Genomic DNA, 21,421 nt, shown 5'->3' with positions numbered 1-21,421 from the left:
TTCGAAATTTGCGTTTCTTTCACGCCATGTTTGCGATCTTTTCATAGGTTTAATTGTTAAATATTGTTAATATTATTGTTTAGGCATTTGAAAAGTGATCGTAAAACTATTTATGCAACTTCGAGGAAAATGATAAGGAGACCGAGAGTGAAATTTCATTTTAACAATGCGACCTATAGTCCTTTTGTCCAACGATTTACTAATTGATGGTGTTAATAAATTGATCATTGCCTCTCGATATTTCGAGGGTCGTACGAGCCAACACGCTTGAAAAATTCGCTTTTATTAGCACGAATTTGATAAGGACCCGCAACTTCCAACCGATTGAGAGAAGCTGCAAGGTCTATTGGAATTCATAGGGTATCGCGCGAACTTTCGAATTTCCCCTGCAATTTCCCTTGCGCGACTAGGAGCGAGCGGCGCGCGTAACGGAAGTACGGGACGCGACACGTCGGAAATCGCGATGAAAATTGGTTGAACGCTGCCCCGATCGAGTAGTGAACGTCGTGTTCAAGCCTGAAAAATTTTGGCGGGATTCTGACGGCTCGTTGGACACGCGAATGAGGAGTCGCGAGAAAAACGAATTTTTATGATCAAAGGATCATCTTAGACGTTTAGATAGTTTTATCTTCTTACACGTATAACAGCAACGTAGTGAATTTGTTAAATTGTCTCAAGAACTTTTCGTTGATTAGAATAGACGTAATTATTTAAATTATTTTTAATTTCTTCGGAACAATGTTCGTTTTAAACTTACTGCCTCGCATTAACAATTCTACGACTCTATCAATTTCTTAATTTCATTACGCAAGAACACGATTACCGTTCCATTCTGAAGAAATAAATGATTATTTCAAAATTTCATTTACCGCAAAGAAATGACATAAGTAATCGCTTAAAAAATAATGTTTGCGACAGCATCGCGTTTCTCTGCTTTTCAATTTACAGAATTGATCAATATGCCTTTGAAACGGCTCTTATATAGATAAACCAAATAAACGACAGTAATATTAATGTACCTTTGAACACTGAAACCGGTAAGTCTTGATATACAATTCATAAGACAAATAGGGGTCCGTGCCATAAATGAAGCTCATAGAAACTAACCCTAAGTTCTATCGACAATCTCCCACTAACGATAATACGGCTTGTTATTGATTGGCAATTTCACGTTTCACGCACGTGTCAATTAACCGAGAGATTTTCTTGGAATAAAGGAAAATATTCATTTCTCTCGATTATACACGGTGTCCAATTATAAGCTGGAAAAATGCATGGAGAATGTGGTCGGAATGCATCGTACGTTCGCGAGTCGCGAGTTTACGACATCGTTGATAATAAGCGAAATTTTCTCCTTGTTGGTCGACTGACTGATTTGCGCCGCAGCACTTCATTAAGAGCGTCGAACAATCTCGATATGGCCAGCCAATTTTCCATGGACAATTTCTGTTCTATGGCACACGGCTGAAATTTACGCCACGTTTCTTCTGCAACGAACATCTGCCACGTGATAGCTTTGTCCTTTTTCCACGCCACCTAAATCATCGCTAACGACTATCACTCGTACTCGATACGATAATTCTAACTTTTCCTGCATCTAAGCTTCGTTCACAGATTAGTCAACTTGTCGGAGTTCAAGCGATTCGAATTTTAACAACATGAAACTATTTCCCTGCAATGCAAATTCGTCATTTACTTGTCTTCGAATATTCTATCTTATTAATCGTTCTATATATCTTATAAGAAAGATAGAACGGAAGGAGCACTGACCAATCGTTTACCATAACGCCACTCCTAGACATTAGTCGGTTGTACCGGCTGACATTTGTTCAGGCACTGGTTCCTCGTTCGAGCACGCTTTCCTCTTAAGCTGATTGCTTGCCCGTAAACAAGGCGCTTCGATACCGCGTTGCTTCGATTGCGTGCTTCTAAAATGCACGATGGCTCGTACCAGTCGAGAGTGTCGTGATACGGAAGACACTTGTGACCATATTTGACTATGCAAATAGCGGTGCTACTTATGACTTTTCTAATCTACACTTTCTCTGTAATACATATCCTTCTGATTCCTCTTGATCATTGGTAAGAGTTTCTAAATATCAACAAAAATTACTCGCGAATTTACTATGTATTTCGTTATCGCATTCTTGAAACTATCACGTTATTATAAATTTCTTTTTTCGTACTTCAAGCACAAATGTTGCCAGTATGTTGCTAGTACTTGCTGCAGTAAACATAGTAAACATAGTACAATCGAAAATGGAGGGTCGAATAAAATTTTTTGCTTTCCCAATATTGAGATATGTGTAATTTTGTGTGCTACACTAGGTTAGCCGCGTAGTAGTGACACACATATATGAGTATGAGTGTGTGGGAGTATTGTCGTGCACAGCGTCTCGTAAAACAGACGAATGCAACTGTTCCGTTGGTAATGTGGTAAAGAAGATGGTGAGACAAAGAGAGCGCTGAGACGCGTGCAAGTGTGCATCGACGAATATCTTGTAAATCGCGTATTAAATAAATCTGAAACTATTTTAATATCAATTCTAAGTATAATCCAAGTGTTCCTATATATTTATGTCGACGATTAAGATCGACAATTCTCAACACCCAAAAATAAAACTTTGTAGGAAGAAATTTCACTCTTATGTAACCATATGATTCCGTAATCCTTTTACGTGCATGGCAATACAATGAAATTAGCAAACCTGATCTACCGATAACTTAGGATCGATAATTTCTCTAACAAACGTTTCTAAACCATCCATTGTTTCGTTTCAGTTGGAGAGGAAGCGTTACGAAGCAGGAGAGTTAGAGAGCTTCGTCAAAGATCGGTGAGTAACCTTCGTTCTATGGGGTCTAGATCGATAGGAAGAGGCAAAACAATTAGAAAGGAGAGGATGTATTTCCCATGAGAGAAAACAAAGGGTACTGCGGTGGGTAAAGGTAAAAGAGAGACGATACCGTGGCGCTGGCACGCTAATGGAAAGAGCCTCGATACACATTTACCGTCTACGTACTCGCGTGAGTCCGGATCGATCGATATATCGATGGACCCTCTTCGTTCGTGTATCTGCGCTGCATGCTTAAAGGGGTAGTTAATTACGTTTAATACCCTCGATTATGTGTTTGCGCCGAACACACGCTCCACTCGAGCGCGTCATACCTCTCTTGCCGCTGTCGTTTCCGCTGCGTTTTCATCTTCTCTGTTGCATGGTGATAGATCCAATGGCCGTTTTAATGTTGTATTATAGCTTTTATTCGTACAGTACTTACCATGTTTGGACATTCGAAACGAACAGCTTTTACACATTGTATGTAATATGAAATCTTTTTTTCATTCTCCAACTTACCTTAAATTTCTAATGTTAGGTTGTTTTTGTGTTACCTCTCTTTAGCGATTTTCAATCCCGTCAGCGTTTCCTTTTCCTTACGAATCTACTAAGTAGTTTTAAATTTTGAACAGACCGCCAAACAACGTGCTCCGCGGCATAGAGCCATAAACGGAACATTCAGCGTCTAAAATATGACCAGCAACAATCTCGCTTTTACGACTCGGCTGCAACAGACGTACCTATTCATATTTCAAGCGTTCCTCGCTTCATCTACCACCCTGTAAGACTTTTTCTGTCGAAACGTATTAACCGCCGCTTACAAGCCGAGCTTCGTCTCGTCAAAAACCTAAGATTTATCTACGAATTTTCCATTGTTGCAACGATCCGCTTGTGGATCTTTTCAAATGCAATTACATCGTGGCTTGTTTGCGCGCGCGGTAAACTCGAAGACGTTGCTATAAGGGGTGGTATGCCTGGGTTAAAAGGGAAATGAGAATGAATGTAATAATATATTTAATATTCGTCGGGTCCCTGCCTCCTTCACTCTCGGTATTACAAGTCGACCAATATTCTCGCCCCCGTCCTTTCTACTCTCCTCCCCCTATTCCATCCTCCTTCACCCTTATTCTATCTTCTCTTTCTCGAGAGAGAGAGAGAGAGAGAGAGATTCTTTTACCTTTCCCCTACTCTGTTCTATCGTTGTTCCTTCGCCCTTGCTGACTTTCAAAGTGCACCGACATTATTTCGGTTGTAAGCAATGCACGATGGGATGGTAAGTTTCCAGAGCTGCAAGGAGAGTAGCGGTTTTCTTTATCCAAAGAAAACGCCAACTTGCACCATTAGCCATCTATTTTTGTACGTTTAATCCTTTTACAGACACAGACAGGATACGAAGACATTCCACATATATTTCCATTAATGCCAGATGTCTGGTCCAGCGCATAATCCATAAATCAAAATCGAAAGATATGAAATACCTCGACCGTGGATACTAAGAGATTAACGTACAGTGGCTAGAGAAATTATTGGCACGTATAGGAGCGTTTTCTTGATAACCTGCACACTTTATTTCATAGTACCAAATCTTGGTAAATGTATGAAAGTACCGCTACATAATAAGCAAATTCAATAAACCTATTGAACCTATTGAATTAGTACGTATCCAAATGGTATAACAGATACAACGGCATGCCGATAATTTTTGTCATCAAGTATAGTTTAGGTTTATCTTCAACATAAGAGACTAACGTATTAGGTTGTCCGGAAAGTTTCTTTCGTTTTATAAGGAAATAATAGACGCACAATATTTTTTGTTTTACATTAGTTTATTGAATTATGCACGAACGTAGCAATAGAAGTATAACGAAGTGGATCATACCTAATTCAATAAAATACTATAAAACAGAAGTTGTTATTCATCTATTATCACCTTATGAAACGAAAGAAACTTTTCGGACAACCTAATAACATTACACCGTCGAAATTAAATCTTCAAATTTTTCTTCCACACGAAACTTATACACGTTGCAATTTAAATCGCACGCAAATAACATCACGTCATAATTAAATACATCCAGCAAATAGTTTAAACACATCTCCCGATAGCTTCTTTCTCCTATCATATTCTCCAACTATTTATCACGGAGACAATCACATAGCCAGAGAATAACCACACGGAGGCAACCGCACGAGGCGTCTTCGACGCTCAAAAATTCACAATAGAGAAAGGTGAAGGGGTGTGCGGGTGGTGCACACGAGTGCCGCTGCGTTGGCATCACGTGCCACGTGATATTAGTTCATATATATCGCGGGGGTAAACATGCAGCGACGCAGAGACAGGTTGACGGGGTAAGGGGATGGTTGGCGAGGGGAAAGGGAATGGTTTTTGCGAGGGTTGGAAAAGGAAAGGGTATGTGTAAAAGTAGCTGGTCCCGCGAGGCCCTGTGGAGGAAGGGCACGTATTCGATGTAAACTATAAAACGGTACCCCGTTTGTGGCCCTCTACCCCCCGACCTCCGCCCCTTTCCTACGTCTCCGCCGCCGCTCTTCCAAACCCCGCTAACATCGTCGCAGAGTCTACCCCATTCCATTGCTGGCAACCTGCTCGCTCGCGTAGCATATTGAATCTTATGAATTTGTGGCCCGTGCGGTCGGGCCACCTCCGGGGAAAAATTTAATTTCCAACGATTTCGGGCTTTACGCTGACGTGGGCAGCGTTCCCTGAGATCGAGGGGGATGTCTTGTTCCTTTCTCGCGGAACTTATCTTCATCGCGCTTTGCCTTGTTATCGATACCTGGATTTTAATAATTGTACTTTAGCAAGGCACGAGGAAGAATAGAATGGAAGATGGCTTGATATAGTGTTTCGAAAGATGTAATAAGCTATGGTGTAAGAAAAGAATCTTGCAAGCGATTGATACTAGAAATATTGATCACCTGTTTCGAAGAAATTAAAGTGGCGAGGATGTATATTATTGGTTATAAGCAATCGAACACCTGCTGATATTTAGTACGATGTGAATGTTTTTCGATAGTTTCTCGCAGTTATTTTATCGCGGAGTTCGTGTTAATTCGCATTATATGTATCTTACAATATCGAATACTAAACAAAGTAAAATTTGTTTCCTAATAAATGTAGTTGGTAGATGTCGTAGTACTCATGGCTGGCAGTGTATATGGAAAATACATAATGCAAGGTGAAGAACAAGCTTCTATCATTGAAATTTGCAAAAGTGCATCGTTGCAAATCTGTGAAATTTCTATGAATGGGATTGATCAAGGACAGCTTACAGAAAGCTTGAATTCCTCTTCACGCGAATCTCAATAACGAATTATTCTTCTCTCCGCCATTGAATTCAAATTTAATGCTTGTCTGGCCTTCCACGATTTTCAAAATTCCACTACCATCGAATTTCACAAATGTCTCTAATTAAGCGCATCTGACAACTAAACAGTTGCTGAGACGTCGTTCCATGAAGTATTAACTGCATCGAAAGTTGCCGTGCCTCCGTACCGGCAAAAACTACGGCCATTGGTCGGCGCCGGATGGCCGATACGATTCTCGAAAACGCTTCATGAATATAAATACCAGCCATCCACTGAATTCGATCATAACGCGCGATAAGGTGGCACGCGATAGTAAATATCCGGCGAAGTGTGCACTTTCTTCGATCGGATCGAGCGGTTACGCGTCGAATATATTGAATTTCGTCTCTGGTAAAAATTATCCTGCTCGCCGCCAATTAGACGGGAACACGTTCATCGTGTAGGTAAAGCGTGCACCAAGTAATAATGGTTTATTATACGCCGTGTTACGCTAACCAATTTTCGCTTGGTATAATTCAAGAAATTTCGATTAAGTCTTCCAACTGCAAATTATCCGCCTTTCTGTTGCCGCCCTATTTCCCCACCTCGCCTGGTCTGTGTATCACGAGCCGAAAAATATTTCTCATGAAAGGGACACGTTATTCGTCAAAAAAAAAAAAAAAAAAAAAAGAGAGAGAGAGAGAGAAGAAAGAAAGAAAAAAAGAATAAAGCTGTTGGTTCACGCTGATCTTCTTCCTGCCGGTAGAATCGTATTTTTTTACGTTCTACGGGCGCTGTTACATATTTAGAGGCGATATACGATCTAATATCGCGCACTACGATACTACCACCGACGCGACGTCGCACGTGCTACCGTATAAAACGAATACCTGTCAAACGTTCGAACGAGACGAACCGTTTTCGTCGTTATCTTCCTGGGACAACGTGGCGATGATTTTTTCCAATCATTTCCCCGATTGTTCTATTCTTTTCACGTTCGACAAGCGATACGCGTAATGTTTGTCCACGTGGCTCGGGCAGACATTACCATAGAAATTGGACGAAGTCCTCGGTTTAAGCAAAGTAACAACCGGCCTGCGTACACTAGTTTGTTTTTCCATCGATTCGAAATTATTATGGATAATATTATATGCCGCACACTATTCGCTAAAAGTTTGAAATCTCTAGATCTTCTATAGAATTCAAAAGTTCGGCAAACAATCCAGCTTCGAATCCTTCTATTGCGTTGGCAACTAAGTGATTGCGGATTTTGTCAATACCACCTAATGACAAAATCCGCAATCACTTAGTTGCCAACCCAATAGCTTAACGAGTGCTTTCCCTCGAAATTTGTCGAGGTAAAGTAAGTTGTTATCTGTATAAAGATTGATCGGTATGCTTTCCCATCGATTTGCAATTATTACAGATATATTACACACGTACGTTGTTATCTAAAAGTTTGAAATTGTTATTCGCTTCATAGAAACCAGGAATTTAAAATAACTACAGCTTACAGCTCTTTCCTCGACAATTTATCCGACTGAAAAGTAATTATTATTGACACGTAGAATACCGGACTAAATTACTACACTGGATTTTTTTATGCATTTATGAGAAACTTAAGGTACAGAAATGCATGAAATATATCATATACCGAGGATACTTACTGTAATGGCAACTGAAGCACATCTCTGCATAGATTACCTTTATTTGCATTTATACACATGTGAATTTGCATAAATACCAGCGATCTATCGATATGCACGACGTTAATTTCCAAACGCTAAGGAAATTAGCAGGAAATTATAGGTGTAAGCGGGGAAAGTGATTCCAAATTTTTGATCAGCCATGTATATGTGTATCGGGGACGCAGGTAATAAAGTAAACGGCGTGTTTTAAGATGGATGGCGTTTTAGGGAGTGGAAACCAGTCTCCATCTGATATAACTGTAATTGCATGGCCGTTTAGACACGTAGGTAGATATACACCCAATACCTATTGGTCGAGCAATAAATCACAGTCTGGCGTGGCTTATTATGACCGCTCGTTTATGTTCGTAAGTTATCGTCGAGGGGAAAGATTGTAGAAATTATTGACTTTACGGTACGTACCGTGTAACGAGCGAACCAAGACACCGACGTGACGACCGATGCCGGGACCAGCCAGAGATTTTCCTTACTCTCGTTCGATTTAATTTCTAAATTATGACGCTAAAACTATTCGCCTGTGGGATAGTTCGACGATTAGGCCATCATCTTCGCTTCGACGATTAGATTGCTGGTTCGTTTTACTTGTTCCGTTTTAAAACGACGACGTGTGTTCATCTTTAACAGGTCGACTATCCTGCGAATTTTGTATAAGTATCTTGCCATGAAGGCCACCATATAACATTGAAATATACTACACATAACATTTCATTTTTGCAAAATATATCAGCAATGAAAACACAGTTACGATATTTTGATTGTATTTATCTGAAGAGAAAGAAGGGTATAGGTTTCACAGTGAAGAGCGCGACGATTTATTACTACGAATATTAGTTGCCTATGAATTTACATCACATTCGAAAAACTATTTGATTTTTAATTTCTTTTTTACTCAAATTACTGACAAATAGAGCTATCTTCTTGTTACAAGGGTCCTTTTAATCTCTACGCCGTTAATCGAAAAAAAGAAAAAAGGGTGAAGAAAAAAACGTCGGGAACAAACTAAATTAAGCACATTCGAAAATAGTGAAATCGCTTTCATCGCGAAATCCGACAGCTTCCCCCGGGCTCCGTTAACCGCAGGAATCAGAACGATCGAGGGTATTCGGCGTAACGTTATCCGACCCGGTGGCCATTAATTTCTCGGCGCGGGGCTCGTTACGAATCGCAATTTACACGCGCGCCGGCGTCCGCTCGATGGTGATGCTCGTAAAATTATTCAGGATTTGTAAATCCTTGAAATTACGTTGTTACGAGTTCTTACACGGGACAAGCGCGTCTCACTCTCTTTCTATTTCACGCGTGCAGAAATATTTCACACGTGACACGTAATGAGTGAGCGAGAGTTACCTTAAAGCTCCCCACCCCTTTTTCACCCTCTCCCCGGACTGCCTGTGTTGGTCGTTCATCGCGACGGCATGTCTTGATTTACGTGAGAGAGGCGTGCCTCCACGGAAGCCGCAATTAGTTTATTAATAATTAGTAAACGAGCTGCCGCCGCTCGAATACGCGCCGCGGGACTACGACGCCCGTCGTGAGGCGGCTACGGGAAAGAGAAAAGGAAGGAGCGCGTGACAAACGCGAACGGTGGACGAAAAAGAGCGAAGAAGCAGGAAGACGTAGGGCCGCGGATGGCCGAGATGGTAAAAACTTGACGCCCAAATGCGAACACGGCTGAACGAGATCGGTTTTCGTGGAATCGCGCGAGCCTCCGGTTAATGAAGATATTATCTTCGATAATTTTACGAGGACTAAATGACTGGATAATATTCGAGCGCGCGGCTGGTTCATCGATCTTGCCTGCCGGGACCGAGGTGAAAGTAATTTGTCGAGTTAGCGTCTTTTTGTCCGGCCTCCGACGCTACCGGACGCCGTCGAAAGCCTCTCGACGATACGATATCGCTGAGAAAATTCGTCGATGATTCCGTTATTCGGGTAATTGTTCGTGAATGGCTGCTGGTTTAGGCTTGTACGACGCAGACGTTCTTTTCTCAGGTGAAACACACTAAACATGCCATGTCATAACAACACTTATGCTTTAACAGTAGCATGAATTGATATGTCTGTGAACATTTATATGTTCATTATCAAGTATCAGTATGTTAATATTTCCAAATTCATTGTGACAACCAAAGCAAAACACGTTGCCTGCACAGATAGAATTAAACAACGCGTAAGCCGAAAAACTTATTCATAAAACCACCAGAGACAGAAAGAAAAATAAAAAAAGAAGAGAGAGAGAGAGGAGGGAAAGAAGCAACCTTAAAAGAAGCGGATAAAGGAAAATGGTTCAAGTGTCTTTCCTCCGTTACTTTCTTGTGCCAGAGTCACCCTTCGCGAAGAGGGCGCCGCTGACAACCGGTTGTCGTCTCTTCAACGTTCGCCGGTTCTTCCGGCGAGTTTTATTCATAGCGTGGCGTTGCTAATAAAAAAGTGCGCATAGGGACATTAAAGTCTCGGTGGATGGCGAGTTAGGGTGGCTGGTCCTGTCTGTGGTTTCGCTGCTGCCTTGCGGAAGCTCGCCTCTGTAGATGTCGCGCGATATACTTTGCGCGTGGCACGTTAACAAGGTATGCATTGTATCGCCAAAGCGTATATTTACTTACACACGCACGTGACCCGTAGCTGGTGCTCGTAAAAAGGGTCGGCTCGTACTTCCATTTATTCCCCTTTTTTTTCTTCATCCCCGATTCACCTCGTCCTTCGTTCCTTCGTCGTCTTCTCAGTGACGTTCGGGCCTCGTTTGAGAGGTAGCCAACGTACATGGCCATACAGCACGGAAGTGCTCGCATTATGTACCGACAAACTCGAATCGAGTGCGGTTTACGATCGGTTTATTCGTCCGCCGCTCGTGAGCCGTTTCAACGCTGTTGAGTGACAACGTGTCTCTTTTGGCCATTCTTACGGCCCGTGAAAAGTCGCTTTACGAGTTGTGCAGCTCGTGGTTCTGAATAATTGCATTCGTTTTGATCGTTTAATCTAGCGCCGTCGAGACTGAACTGAAGAGATATTGGAACGTATCTTCGTTCTATTCAATTTTCGTATTAGATATCTCATTTCATTTCATTTCATTTCATTTCATAGAGTTATTAAAAACGACTAATATAAATAATTGTATTATTATAAAAAAAAAAAAATTGTCAGGTTAGCATTTTACACGGTCCGCTCATCGATTTTGGATTTAGCGAAAATTCGTAAAATACAACAGCGACAGAGAATTTATCGTGGTTTAGAAAAGTTTCGCGAGTAGTTTTAATAAGACGACGAGTATTAATTTAGAGAACAAGCAACGCGCATCGGGCAGGCCACGTAAACTGCTTACGTCTCCTGCAGACATGGCAAGATGAAGGAGGACGAGGCGGCCAGGATATGCAGATGAAAGAAAACTCGTTACTGTGTGACAAGTGCTCGTTGCGTCCTCGTAATTATCACATCCGACGTAATTAGAAAGAACGTGCCTTATCCTAACTCCAGCATCATAAACGATTCTAACGCTTGTCTTCTTTTGTGCAACAGTGGGACGCGTTTAAATATCGGGCAGCCGTCGAAAGAACCGCCTCAAGGATTGTTAAACCTTCAAAATTCTATACACACGACCTTTTGTCTAAGATTTTACTCGGAGTATTTTACAAGAGAAAGTTTCCTTTGTATCCTTTGGTATCGTGAAAGAATTACTTTTGGTCAAATTTTAGTGCGTCTATATTGATCCGACTGATATACATATGTATCTGATTTTCGTATATAACTTACGATACATATGGATAGTTTCAACACATTCAAACCAGCTAGCTGCTGAAGCGAGCAAAACTCTCATAGAAAGAAGACTAAAAATAAAACACCCCACTGACCTTACTAAAAAAATAAAATAGTCAAACTCGAAGATGGTATCCCGCAGGAGATAGCCATTCACATGTTATTTAGCAATTAAGTTAGAAAAATTTACTTATAGAAGAAAGAAGAAAGAGAAAAGCAGAAGAGAGGGAATCCAAATGTAATATACATTACAGAAATATAGCCAAAGAAAAATTACCAAAGTACTTAGAAGGGAGGATGAAGTGGAAAGACAGAAGAATACTGGCAAGATTCAGATGTGGGAACGAAACCGAAGCAAGGGAATACTGGAAAGAAGAGAGAGAAAAAAGATGCAGACTATGTAGATGGAAAGAAGAAGACCTGAGACATGTAATAGAAGAATGTGAAATAACAGGAGGACCAAAGGGCATAGGAAAAACGCTAAATGAGACTGGAGAAGGTTTAACAAAACTGAAAGCAATAATAGAGAAGAGAAGGGCAAACGACAGGAAGGATGCACAGCAAGGAGGCTAAAGACCAAAGTTGCAATAGTTTTAGTCATTAGTTGCTAATTTGTAGTATCTAGTTTCAGTTTTTAGAGATAGAATAATTAAGGGAGTGCAATAGAATAGAGTGGAAAAGAGGGGAGGTAGACATATAAGAAGAGAAATGGACATAAGAGATGTAAAACCGAAAGTTCGTCCAAAGCCGAAACGGACAGAACTAAGCAATAATAAACAAAAAAAAAAAAAAAATAGAAAAATTTACCAAATGTCCAGCTGGGCCAATTGTAAAGTACAAATTAAATAATAATAAAAAAAAGAAATATAGATAGTTTAGTACAATTCCTCGTCGTTGAAGTGATTCTCATTTCCAGGAAAACTCTACATCTTCTCTGGTGTTTAGTTTTCTTAGTCCACAAAGCCATCGAGTATTGTTTAGCTCTAAATCAATTTGAAGGGCTTTTCAGCCTTATAGCCTTTTCTAGGAACATGCCATGCACAGATGGTGTAGCGGGCCAGTTTTCGTGATTATATAAATACCCATAGACCCATGGCTTCGAAGCCCTATTGTAAAATAACGCTGCCAGCGTGCGGATCTGGGCTAGCATACATTCTACTTATTCTTATACTTAAATATATTTCTATTATACATTCATCCACGCATTTCTTCTCTCTATTCTGAGATAAACCTCAACACTCGTAGTAGTTTTTCTTTATTTCTGAGAACCTATATTGGACTTTGAATCGATCGACTACCATAAACTATCACATATATTAGGTTGTCCGAAAAGTGTCTTTCCTTCGAAAACGTGTATTTTCCAACAGTGCACCTTCATACAAACGTGAAACCAAGTTTGTGAAACGTCGCGATGTTTATCTGAACAGAACAAAATGGACTGTACGTAATTCGACAAAATAATATTTTTTTTTTATTTGGAAGAATGTTACAATCAATTCTCATTGAGAATTGTAAGTAAATTATTCTGGCGTGGTATTATAACTTGAATAATAAGTGTTTATCGTATGTTTGATTCTAGTTGAATCTAATGTTTAAATCTAGAGGATAATGTCTTTTTAGCCTGCGGATCTCATCCGTCGTGTCAAGTAATTGAGTAACTAGCGGGTTTTGGTGGTTGTTAATTCTTATGTTATATCTATTACTGAATTTGGATATTTCTTCTTTAACTGCAGGTATCTTAAGGTCACGATGTATTGTTTCGTTGGTAACATACCAAGATACATCTATTAAGGATCTTAGAGTTTTTAATTGGAATCGTTGAAGAATTTCCATGTTGGGATTACTCGCTGTTCCCCATAGTTGGATCCCATATGTCCAAACAGGTTTTAATATGGCTTTATATAGCATTATTTTACTCTGCACGCTTAAGTTGGAGCGTCTGCCAATGAGCCAGTAGAATTTTTTTAATTTTGATCTAAGTTGTTTGGATTTATCTACGATGTGTCGTTTCCATGTCATTCTTCTGTCCAGAATCATGCCCAGATATCTGACTGTATCTTTGTTTGGAATTGGAATATTATTTATGGTCACCTGTGGGCAGGATTGTTTTCGCAGAGTGAAGGCTATATGACTGGATTTATTTTCATTTCATTTTCACAAAATAATATAAAACAAAAAACGTTGTGCGCCTATTATTTCCTCATAAGACGAAAGAAACTTTTCAGACAACCTAATATATATACAGGGTGGTTGGTAACTGGTGGTACAAGCGGAAAGGGGGTGATTCTACGCGAAAAAAGAAGTCGAAAATATAGAATAAAAATGTTTCGTTTGAGGCTTTGTTTTCGAGAAAATCGACTTTAAATTTTCGCTCGGTACGCGTACACTTTATCACGTCTCGTTATAACGGATCTCACTGTAGATCGTTGTCTCGATGGAAAAATTAAAAAAAATAAAATAAAAAAAAAATTTTTATTCTATATTTTCGACTTTTTTTCCGCGTAGAATCACCCCCTTCCCGCTTGTACCACCAGTTACCAACCACCCTGTATATGTTCGACTAGAAAGGAATGTTTCCTACGTGTAAAAATTTCTATGACTTTACCTAGCTAAACACTTTAGAAGCAGATCTTAAAGTCATTATTGTATCGTGATTGATCGCCACTTGTGAAACACAGTCATAACTCCCCATTCCCTTGTCTAACATAAACAAATTGCTCCTTTCATTACCCTAACGAGCATTTGACAGTAACGCAAGACAGAAACTCTGCTCGTGACCACCTTAAACTATCTTATTTACCTAGAGAATCTTATCAGCGTTATTCAAGGCGAATGAAAATCTGTTTCAACGTGACACTTGAAACGGTTGAATCACAACGAGGATCAATGGTTAGACTACGGGGCGACGAGAGTGGTACGCTTACTGTCGCCCACAACTCACTTTTCCATTGTCAGGCAGCTGGGTTCGTTCGGAGCACGTGGTTCGACGATCTCTTTGAAATCGAATTAGTTCCGATCCAGCCGGACAGATACAACACGAACGATATCCTTCGCCTCTATATAAACGGCTATGATATACCTAATACTACGCCGAATCGCTTCGTCATTCCACGGCTGTAATGCCGCGTTATTAGGCTGCGTCAGTTCTCAATCAGCCAATTAAACCAACAAACGAGAACTTGACAGTTTGTCCTTTCATTGCTCGTTACATATTTGCCTGGCTTTGTGTCGGCGTACAGAAGAGGAACAGGACGATAGAAAGAGAGGAAGAAAAACAGAGGAGAGAATCGTTCGGCGTCGTTGGAACGCGTTTCCGTCCCGACTTAATGAAATACTTTCGAAGACATCGCTTTCGCGATTTAAAACTTGATTAAATATTTCGTGGCTCACGTTCTACTTGCTCGAGACACGTGTTTGTCCCTGGAAACTTCGTGTCCTTTACTTTCTTTTTTATTCGGCGAATTAGTTGCGAATCTTCGAGATACCGCGTGCAAATCGGACAATTTGCCTAAATATTTGCCACGCTGTTTAACGTGTGTTTTTACAACACACGGACTTTACCCAAACTTAATAAAGAAATTTGTGAAATGAACAATAAGATTGGCAAAAGCTAGCTGTTCCCTATCAACTCCGGCAAGCACATTCTACGATAAAAAGTCACCTACGAAAGAGTAACCAACGATGTAAGTATCGTATCGCAAATTGTACGGTTAAAAATACACGACATCAGTAACGAGTATGAAGCTTGTCGCGAATAATTGATATTCAGATAGGAAGATTTGATTCGAGTCGTACAGTCGATACGTCTCCGACGGGTTTTCCAATTATCGTGGACGAGATGTCATTTCGTCAACCGCCGTCAGGCCGCACCCAAATTCCCGTCAACGAATTTATTCCAGCCGGTACTCCTGAACCGCGAATGCATCGATACGTCTTACGGTCGCGTTCGATCGATATGCAAGGTCGACCACGAGCTCATCCCGTACGCAAATGCGTGCACCGAGCGCGAAACTCGCTTCTGCCATCTGGTTGTTCGGTCATTCGTTTTGCACACCGAGAATATTTAAACGAGTATTAAATGCATATTGAGATAAAGCAAATTAAACAGGCGATATCATAAAATTCAAACAGTTTAAGATCATAAGTTAAATCATATATTAAATACGTTGAAACATAAGTCATATTGAAAATATAGAGTTGTCAACCACATTAAATTTATTAATTCAATATTTGATGATCGAAATTCATGTGATGCAACCATAATTCCGTAAACGAGGGAAACGTGGTTTCACGTAGAAACACAGTTTTTCACCGGCAATATGAAACGTTTATAACTTTGATAAGACAATTCCACTTCAGTTCCACTTTAGTTTTTGGTTCTTTCTTTTGCTTTAAGTCTTATTCGAAGCAGAGAGAAGTGCACAGTAAGCCATTTGTACAGTTTCGAACCACTGAAATACTCTACAGTTTTCAGGTTTGTGTCGTTTTGATAAATTGAGCCGGATATTTTATATACTTCTCCCTCTTTCAATTCTTAAGCTTTATTGCGTTAAATATTAACTAATACCAATATTATAAAACTTTGTCGCACGTATAAAATGTAAAATACGGCAAACCGATCGTTCGTTTAGAGCTCGTATTTTAGTCTTCGGCGTTGATCCGATTTTAAACTGTCAAAATAAAGCAAATAAAGAAAATAAAGAAAGTAAAGAAAATAAAGAAAATAAAGAAAAGCTGCTATAATGTAACAACGAAAAGTTGTTATAATAATTTTTACATCTAACACGTTACTTTTTACGAATATATTTTTTCCAATAAATGCACTTGTTATCATAATTATCGCTTTCTAGGGACGTTAGAAAACATTTTTGTCAATTATTTTTCATGCACATTTTTATTTCTACAAATGCACCCATCCTACGATAAGAAACTTATGATCATCCGAAGTCACCGATTCGAGTTACCAATTTAACGATTACCAATTTTTCGCTCTGTTCGCTTCGTAGTTCAACTGCTTTTTTAACAACTTTCCCATCATATCGTCAGTAGAAAACTCTGCTGTTATAATTCCTTGAAACCTACAGAACGATGTCTTATAAATATATTTGGTGCCTGAGCTACGCAAGAATTAGCCATTTTCTAACATCTTTCTTTTATGTATCAAACATTTTGAATAATTTATTTCTTACCCAATTCCAGCTCTTTATCAGTATTCACGTTAGAATTCGACTACGACTGCAATATCGCTTCAAGAACAGCGCTACCGTTGTATTTCAATTGCAAGAATTTCCAAATTCCAATTTCCACCCGCTTCTATCTTTCAACGCAGACGACGTTCACAACAGAAACGCGAACGGTTCACGAACTTCCATGATGGAAACACGATGATTTCGTAAGAATAGTGGATCCGTCTTATGAATGGTCGAATCGGTCAATGACGTCATCGTCCTTTCTCCTTTGTGGCACCAAGACCTTCTTTCCCGCCCTCTCTCTCTCTCTCTCTCTGCATTTGCTCGTTGTCGTTCCCCTTCTTTATATCCGCCTTTCTATTTCTCCGTGTACGAGGCAGACGTTAATTTTCTGGTTTAATAACCGGGGCCGCGTTTATTAACGAAGCCGCCCCGAAAGCGGGCCAACCGTGAACTCTGGTTATTTGTTTCTTAATTAGAAAGAAAACTTTGACTCGCTCCGCGGCGACGATTATCGTTCCCAACTCCCATTAGAACTCGTTAACGCGGTATTGGAACGATACGTCTCGCGGGATGGCGACCCGATGGCCTTCCGTTTAATAACAACGCTCCTGGATACGCCGTTTTTCGGTGGGAACCGGAGAGAATACGGCGCGAGAAAAAGACGATAGGAAAAGAAAAAAGAAATGATTAAGCTTAGCCTAAGTTCCCGTTTAATCGCCTCCCGTTCCCCGTGTTACACGCAGCCGATTCAATTAAAACCAGACTCTTAAACGACGCGAAAATACCGCTCGATACAGCTGACCTCGGACTTTCCGCTTTAAACGCGAAGAATTTGTGGATAAGTTTCCACCTGCTAGAAATTTCCTGGATAATCCTTTTCGACTGTAATCAGCGAATCTGTAGTATTAAACGTGTTTCGATGTTCCACGATGTTTGTGTATGTCGATTAATGTTTGAAAATATCTCGAGCGGTTTATTCGTTAAAATAGCCGCTATAAAAATTGTCGATTTTTTTATAATAGCGATACACATAGTGTAATGTATGCAAAGGCTAATTGGATTTCCAAGTTTCAGACTTCGAATTTAAAAAGTAAATATACATCGGAGGAAATCAGTAGCGGATAACTAGTATGGAAATACGTAATAGCGAATCTACGTGAAATAAAACAGCACGCTATAATTGCCGACTAAACAAATCGTAAAATCCGAAAGTAAGAGCAAACGAGTAGCCACTTTACTTCTTTTTTTTTTTTTTATATGTAACACATGCAATTTGCCTTACCGTGAACGTACAAATTTTACTCCATAATCCAGCGTGCATCGGGGAGCCGCGTGCCGTTTTTACAACCGCACGCGTCGATCCGGTTTGATTTTGTTTGCCAGTGTAACACTCCGTTGATGGACCGCCGTTGATGGGAGCACATCAAACTATGATTTGGTATTTAGTCACCATTAGGGACGCATTAGCACTGATTACACGTGCATCTAGCCTATCCTCCATCGTATGTCCGTGTGCACGCGTACACACAGGCAAACATGCGTATACATACAGGTGAGTCCAATATACATTAACCCAGATACATCGTGCGGGTTCGCGTACGTTCACACTGAGACATACAAATGTTTGCACGGCCATAATCGACCGATCCACCGACGGATTTCTCATGAATTCTTAATTCCATATTTACTTTCGCTGGTCGGGGCCTCGGTGCCCGTGAAATTCGTTAATATTCCACGATCCTAAGTGTGCCGCCGACAAATAATCGGCGAAATCGCTCGATCGATCTGTTCTTCGTACGTAGATCAATGGATTCTCCCTGGTATTAGTCATAATGAATATTTCTTTCGTCCTTCTTTTTTATTTTCTGTACGAGGATACGGGCGTTGAAATTTGTACGATCGAAAGCAGTGGCAAAATTGTTAATCGAATGTAGAATTGCGAGATTCGATTAGTCTGCGAAAGGGCTAAATCAGCACGAAGGGAGGAAAGTTTGGACGAGTTTCGAGATGTAAACGGTTATAATCATCGGAGAGTGAATGGGTTTTAATTCTAGTCTGATCGGAGTTTATATTCGTTTCCAATTAGCCTCTAATCAAGAACTAAATTCATATTCGGAAACTTCGTTACGCTTAAATCGTCGATTTATTGCTAGCGTATATTACAGCCAGTCCATAAATTACAGCCGATGAATTAACAAGTCGATAAGATTACGAGAGCCAATAGAGTATGGAAAAAGTCCAAATACATAGACAACCATGAGTGTGAGTGTTGGTATACTGATCGAACAACTACTCCTCTCATTTGCTAATCTATATTACCTATATCCTGTTCCTCTATCCGCATTAGCGGATTGAAACGTTTAGCCAAGGCAGCTGGATGCATCAATTAGCGTTCGACCAAGAAGGAAACGTAAATTCATTGACCGCGGTGTTTATTCGACGTGATGAGAGTGCGTTAGAAACACTTACAACTGTGTTCGTACTACGACTAACAGAGTAATTCGCGAAGAAGTAAGTAAGAGCGTCATGGTGGCAGGATTCGCGCGTCCATTAAGTGTCTTACGATTCGAGCGTAGATCGAGTCGTTGAATCGTCGAGAAAGCCACGATGGTTCCGCTTGGAACGCGGCCTTATAAATCACGATAATATCTCTGTTCGCTCAGAGCGACAACGAATAATTATTTGTATTAACATCACGATACGTAATTGCCGAGAATTGCCAAGCGAGAGACGAAAAACTTCGTCTGGAAGATCGCGAACGAAAGATCGAAGATCGTCGATGAAAGAGGGAAGAGCGACCTTCGACCCTTTCGCATCGTTCTCCACTTTCGGTTATCATCGTTTCCTTTCGATGTTTTCTTATTTACGATCGTGCGCAGCTATGCAAATAACATCGTTGAGGAATGAGCTTCAATTATGCTCCCGGGGATCCGGGAATTCTTTCGAGAGTTGGTGCGCGAAGTGTGCTTACCCGCGGGAAACGATTAATTAAGTCGATTATCGGCGGGCATCGCGCGGTGCGTTTAATTAGGCGCATATTAAACCGATCGCGACTTCGAGGTTTCATTTTCGAGCGAGGATCGATCGCGCGATTTGTATAGAAAAGCGAAGATGACGGGTTAAGGATTTGACTAAAGATGTTGGCGGAAAATTGAGCAAAAAGTTGGCCTTCGAAAGACGAGGCAAAACGTGGATAAATCACGCTGTAAATTGTACTTGTGATTTATAGACCCGAGATACGAGAAGCTACATAATTCTTACTAGAGATTTTCCTCAAAGAAGAGACATTAATTCAGTATTTAATAAAAGATGTGATTTTAAGGAAAAGAAAACAAAAATCGAGAATATTCAGATATTTGAGAATTTTTTATAGGTTCGCAGTACCTTCTACCATAATATTTTATAATGATTTATATGTCCCTTCGGTTCTGCTTCAAGCTTTCGGTTCTAGTCATTTTTCGAATAATGAATATCGATGAAAAACACCAATATATTATGCACATTGCGTTCGTACGTTTACAGAAATTTTTTATGAATACATTTTAAAATTTCATTAGCACAATAACATGACCATCGACACTAATGAAATATCGACAAGTTTTCTACAACATACACTATGCGTTGGTAAAATATTTTTATAATAAGCGTCAAAATATCACTGTAACTCGCTCCATGGATATATTATTTGTCATTTATCTATTTCAATTTATGTCACCTCCAACAGCTCACGATAATCGTTCAATAGTATCTCACGACTACTATCATCCGCTCGTTCTCATCCTCCGTTCGAAACAATTCACGCATCGAACAACATCGACGACGGATCGCACCAGCCGCTATCTGTCACATCCTAAGGCAACTTACCCTAGTGTGCGCATCTCGGTAGGGTTAAACGTGTGTGTTGGCGCGCAATTCCGCGTATCAGCGGGTAAACACACAAGTGCAAGTCCGGCGAGATGCATCTCGCACGCGACTCCAGTATTCGGCTCTTCCTCATCATCATCGCCGCGTTCTCCCCTCGATCTTTCCTCCCCTTCTCATCCCCTGTTGCTCGACAGAGGTCACGGGCCACGACTCAACGCTATACTTACCGAACTCGAAGCTCATCATCTCACAGACATTTCATTATATGAATCAGACAACGGCGTCCCACTACCTCCAACGTTCCCCTCCCTTCCCCTGCAACCTCACCTACACCTTCACGTTTTTATCCAGCAACACACGCGTTGCAGCGAACAGAGAAACGTTCGAAGCAAGACGAAGCGTATTCAGATAGGTAAAGGAAGGAAATATATACGGGGTGTTCCATTGGTCATAATACAGTCGGTGATTGTAAGAGGGCGATTCTACGTGTGAAAATGAGTGGGAAGTGGAGAGTAACATTTTTTCTTGGAAATTTATTCTACGCTACCGACGTATTTTCGCATGTAGAATAACCTCTTGATACTCATACCCGGTTGTTAATTACATATTGATAGCGATAATTCTGTAATTAATCATGCAAATTCACATATGCGACGAAGGCGCGTATGAAAAAATGTTACTCCATACTTTCAATTTACTTTTCCACGTAGAATTTCCCCTTTGTCGATTGTGCTACGATTGCCAGGACACTCTATATGAAGAGAGA

General features: G+C 40.4%; 1 protein-coding gene across 1 annotated transcript in view; it reads left to right on the top strand.

Moving 5' to 3' along the window:
- The window catches only part of LOC117232300, a 296,390-nt gene that overhangs the window by 39,619 nt on the left and 235,350 nt on the right, over positions 1-21,421 (top strand). Inside the window, exon 3 of the mRNA XM_033491612.1 lies at positions 2,782-2,834. Within this exon, the coding sequence (XP_033347503.1) occupies positions 2,782-2,834 (53 nt within the window). The remainder of the gene's footprint in view (positions 1-2,781; positions 2,835-21,421) is intronic.

Source organism: Bombus vosnesenskii, unplaced genomic scaffold (assembly GCF_011952255.1).
Source record: "Bombus vosnesenskii isolate JDL3184/JDL3185 unplaced genomic scaffold, Bvos_JDL3184-5_v1.1 scf7180000013285, whole genome shotgun sequence".
Taxonomy (NCBI): domain Eukaryota; kingdom Metazoa; phylum Arthropoda; class Insecta; order Hymenoptera; family Apidae; genus Bombus; species Bombus vosnesenskii.
Note: the sequence above shows the minus strand (reverse complement) of the source record. Positions and strands in the feature narration are given on the sequence as shown.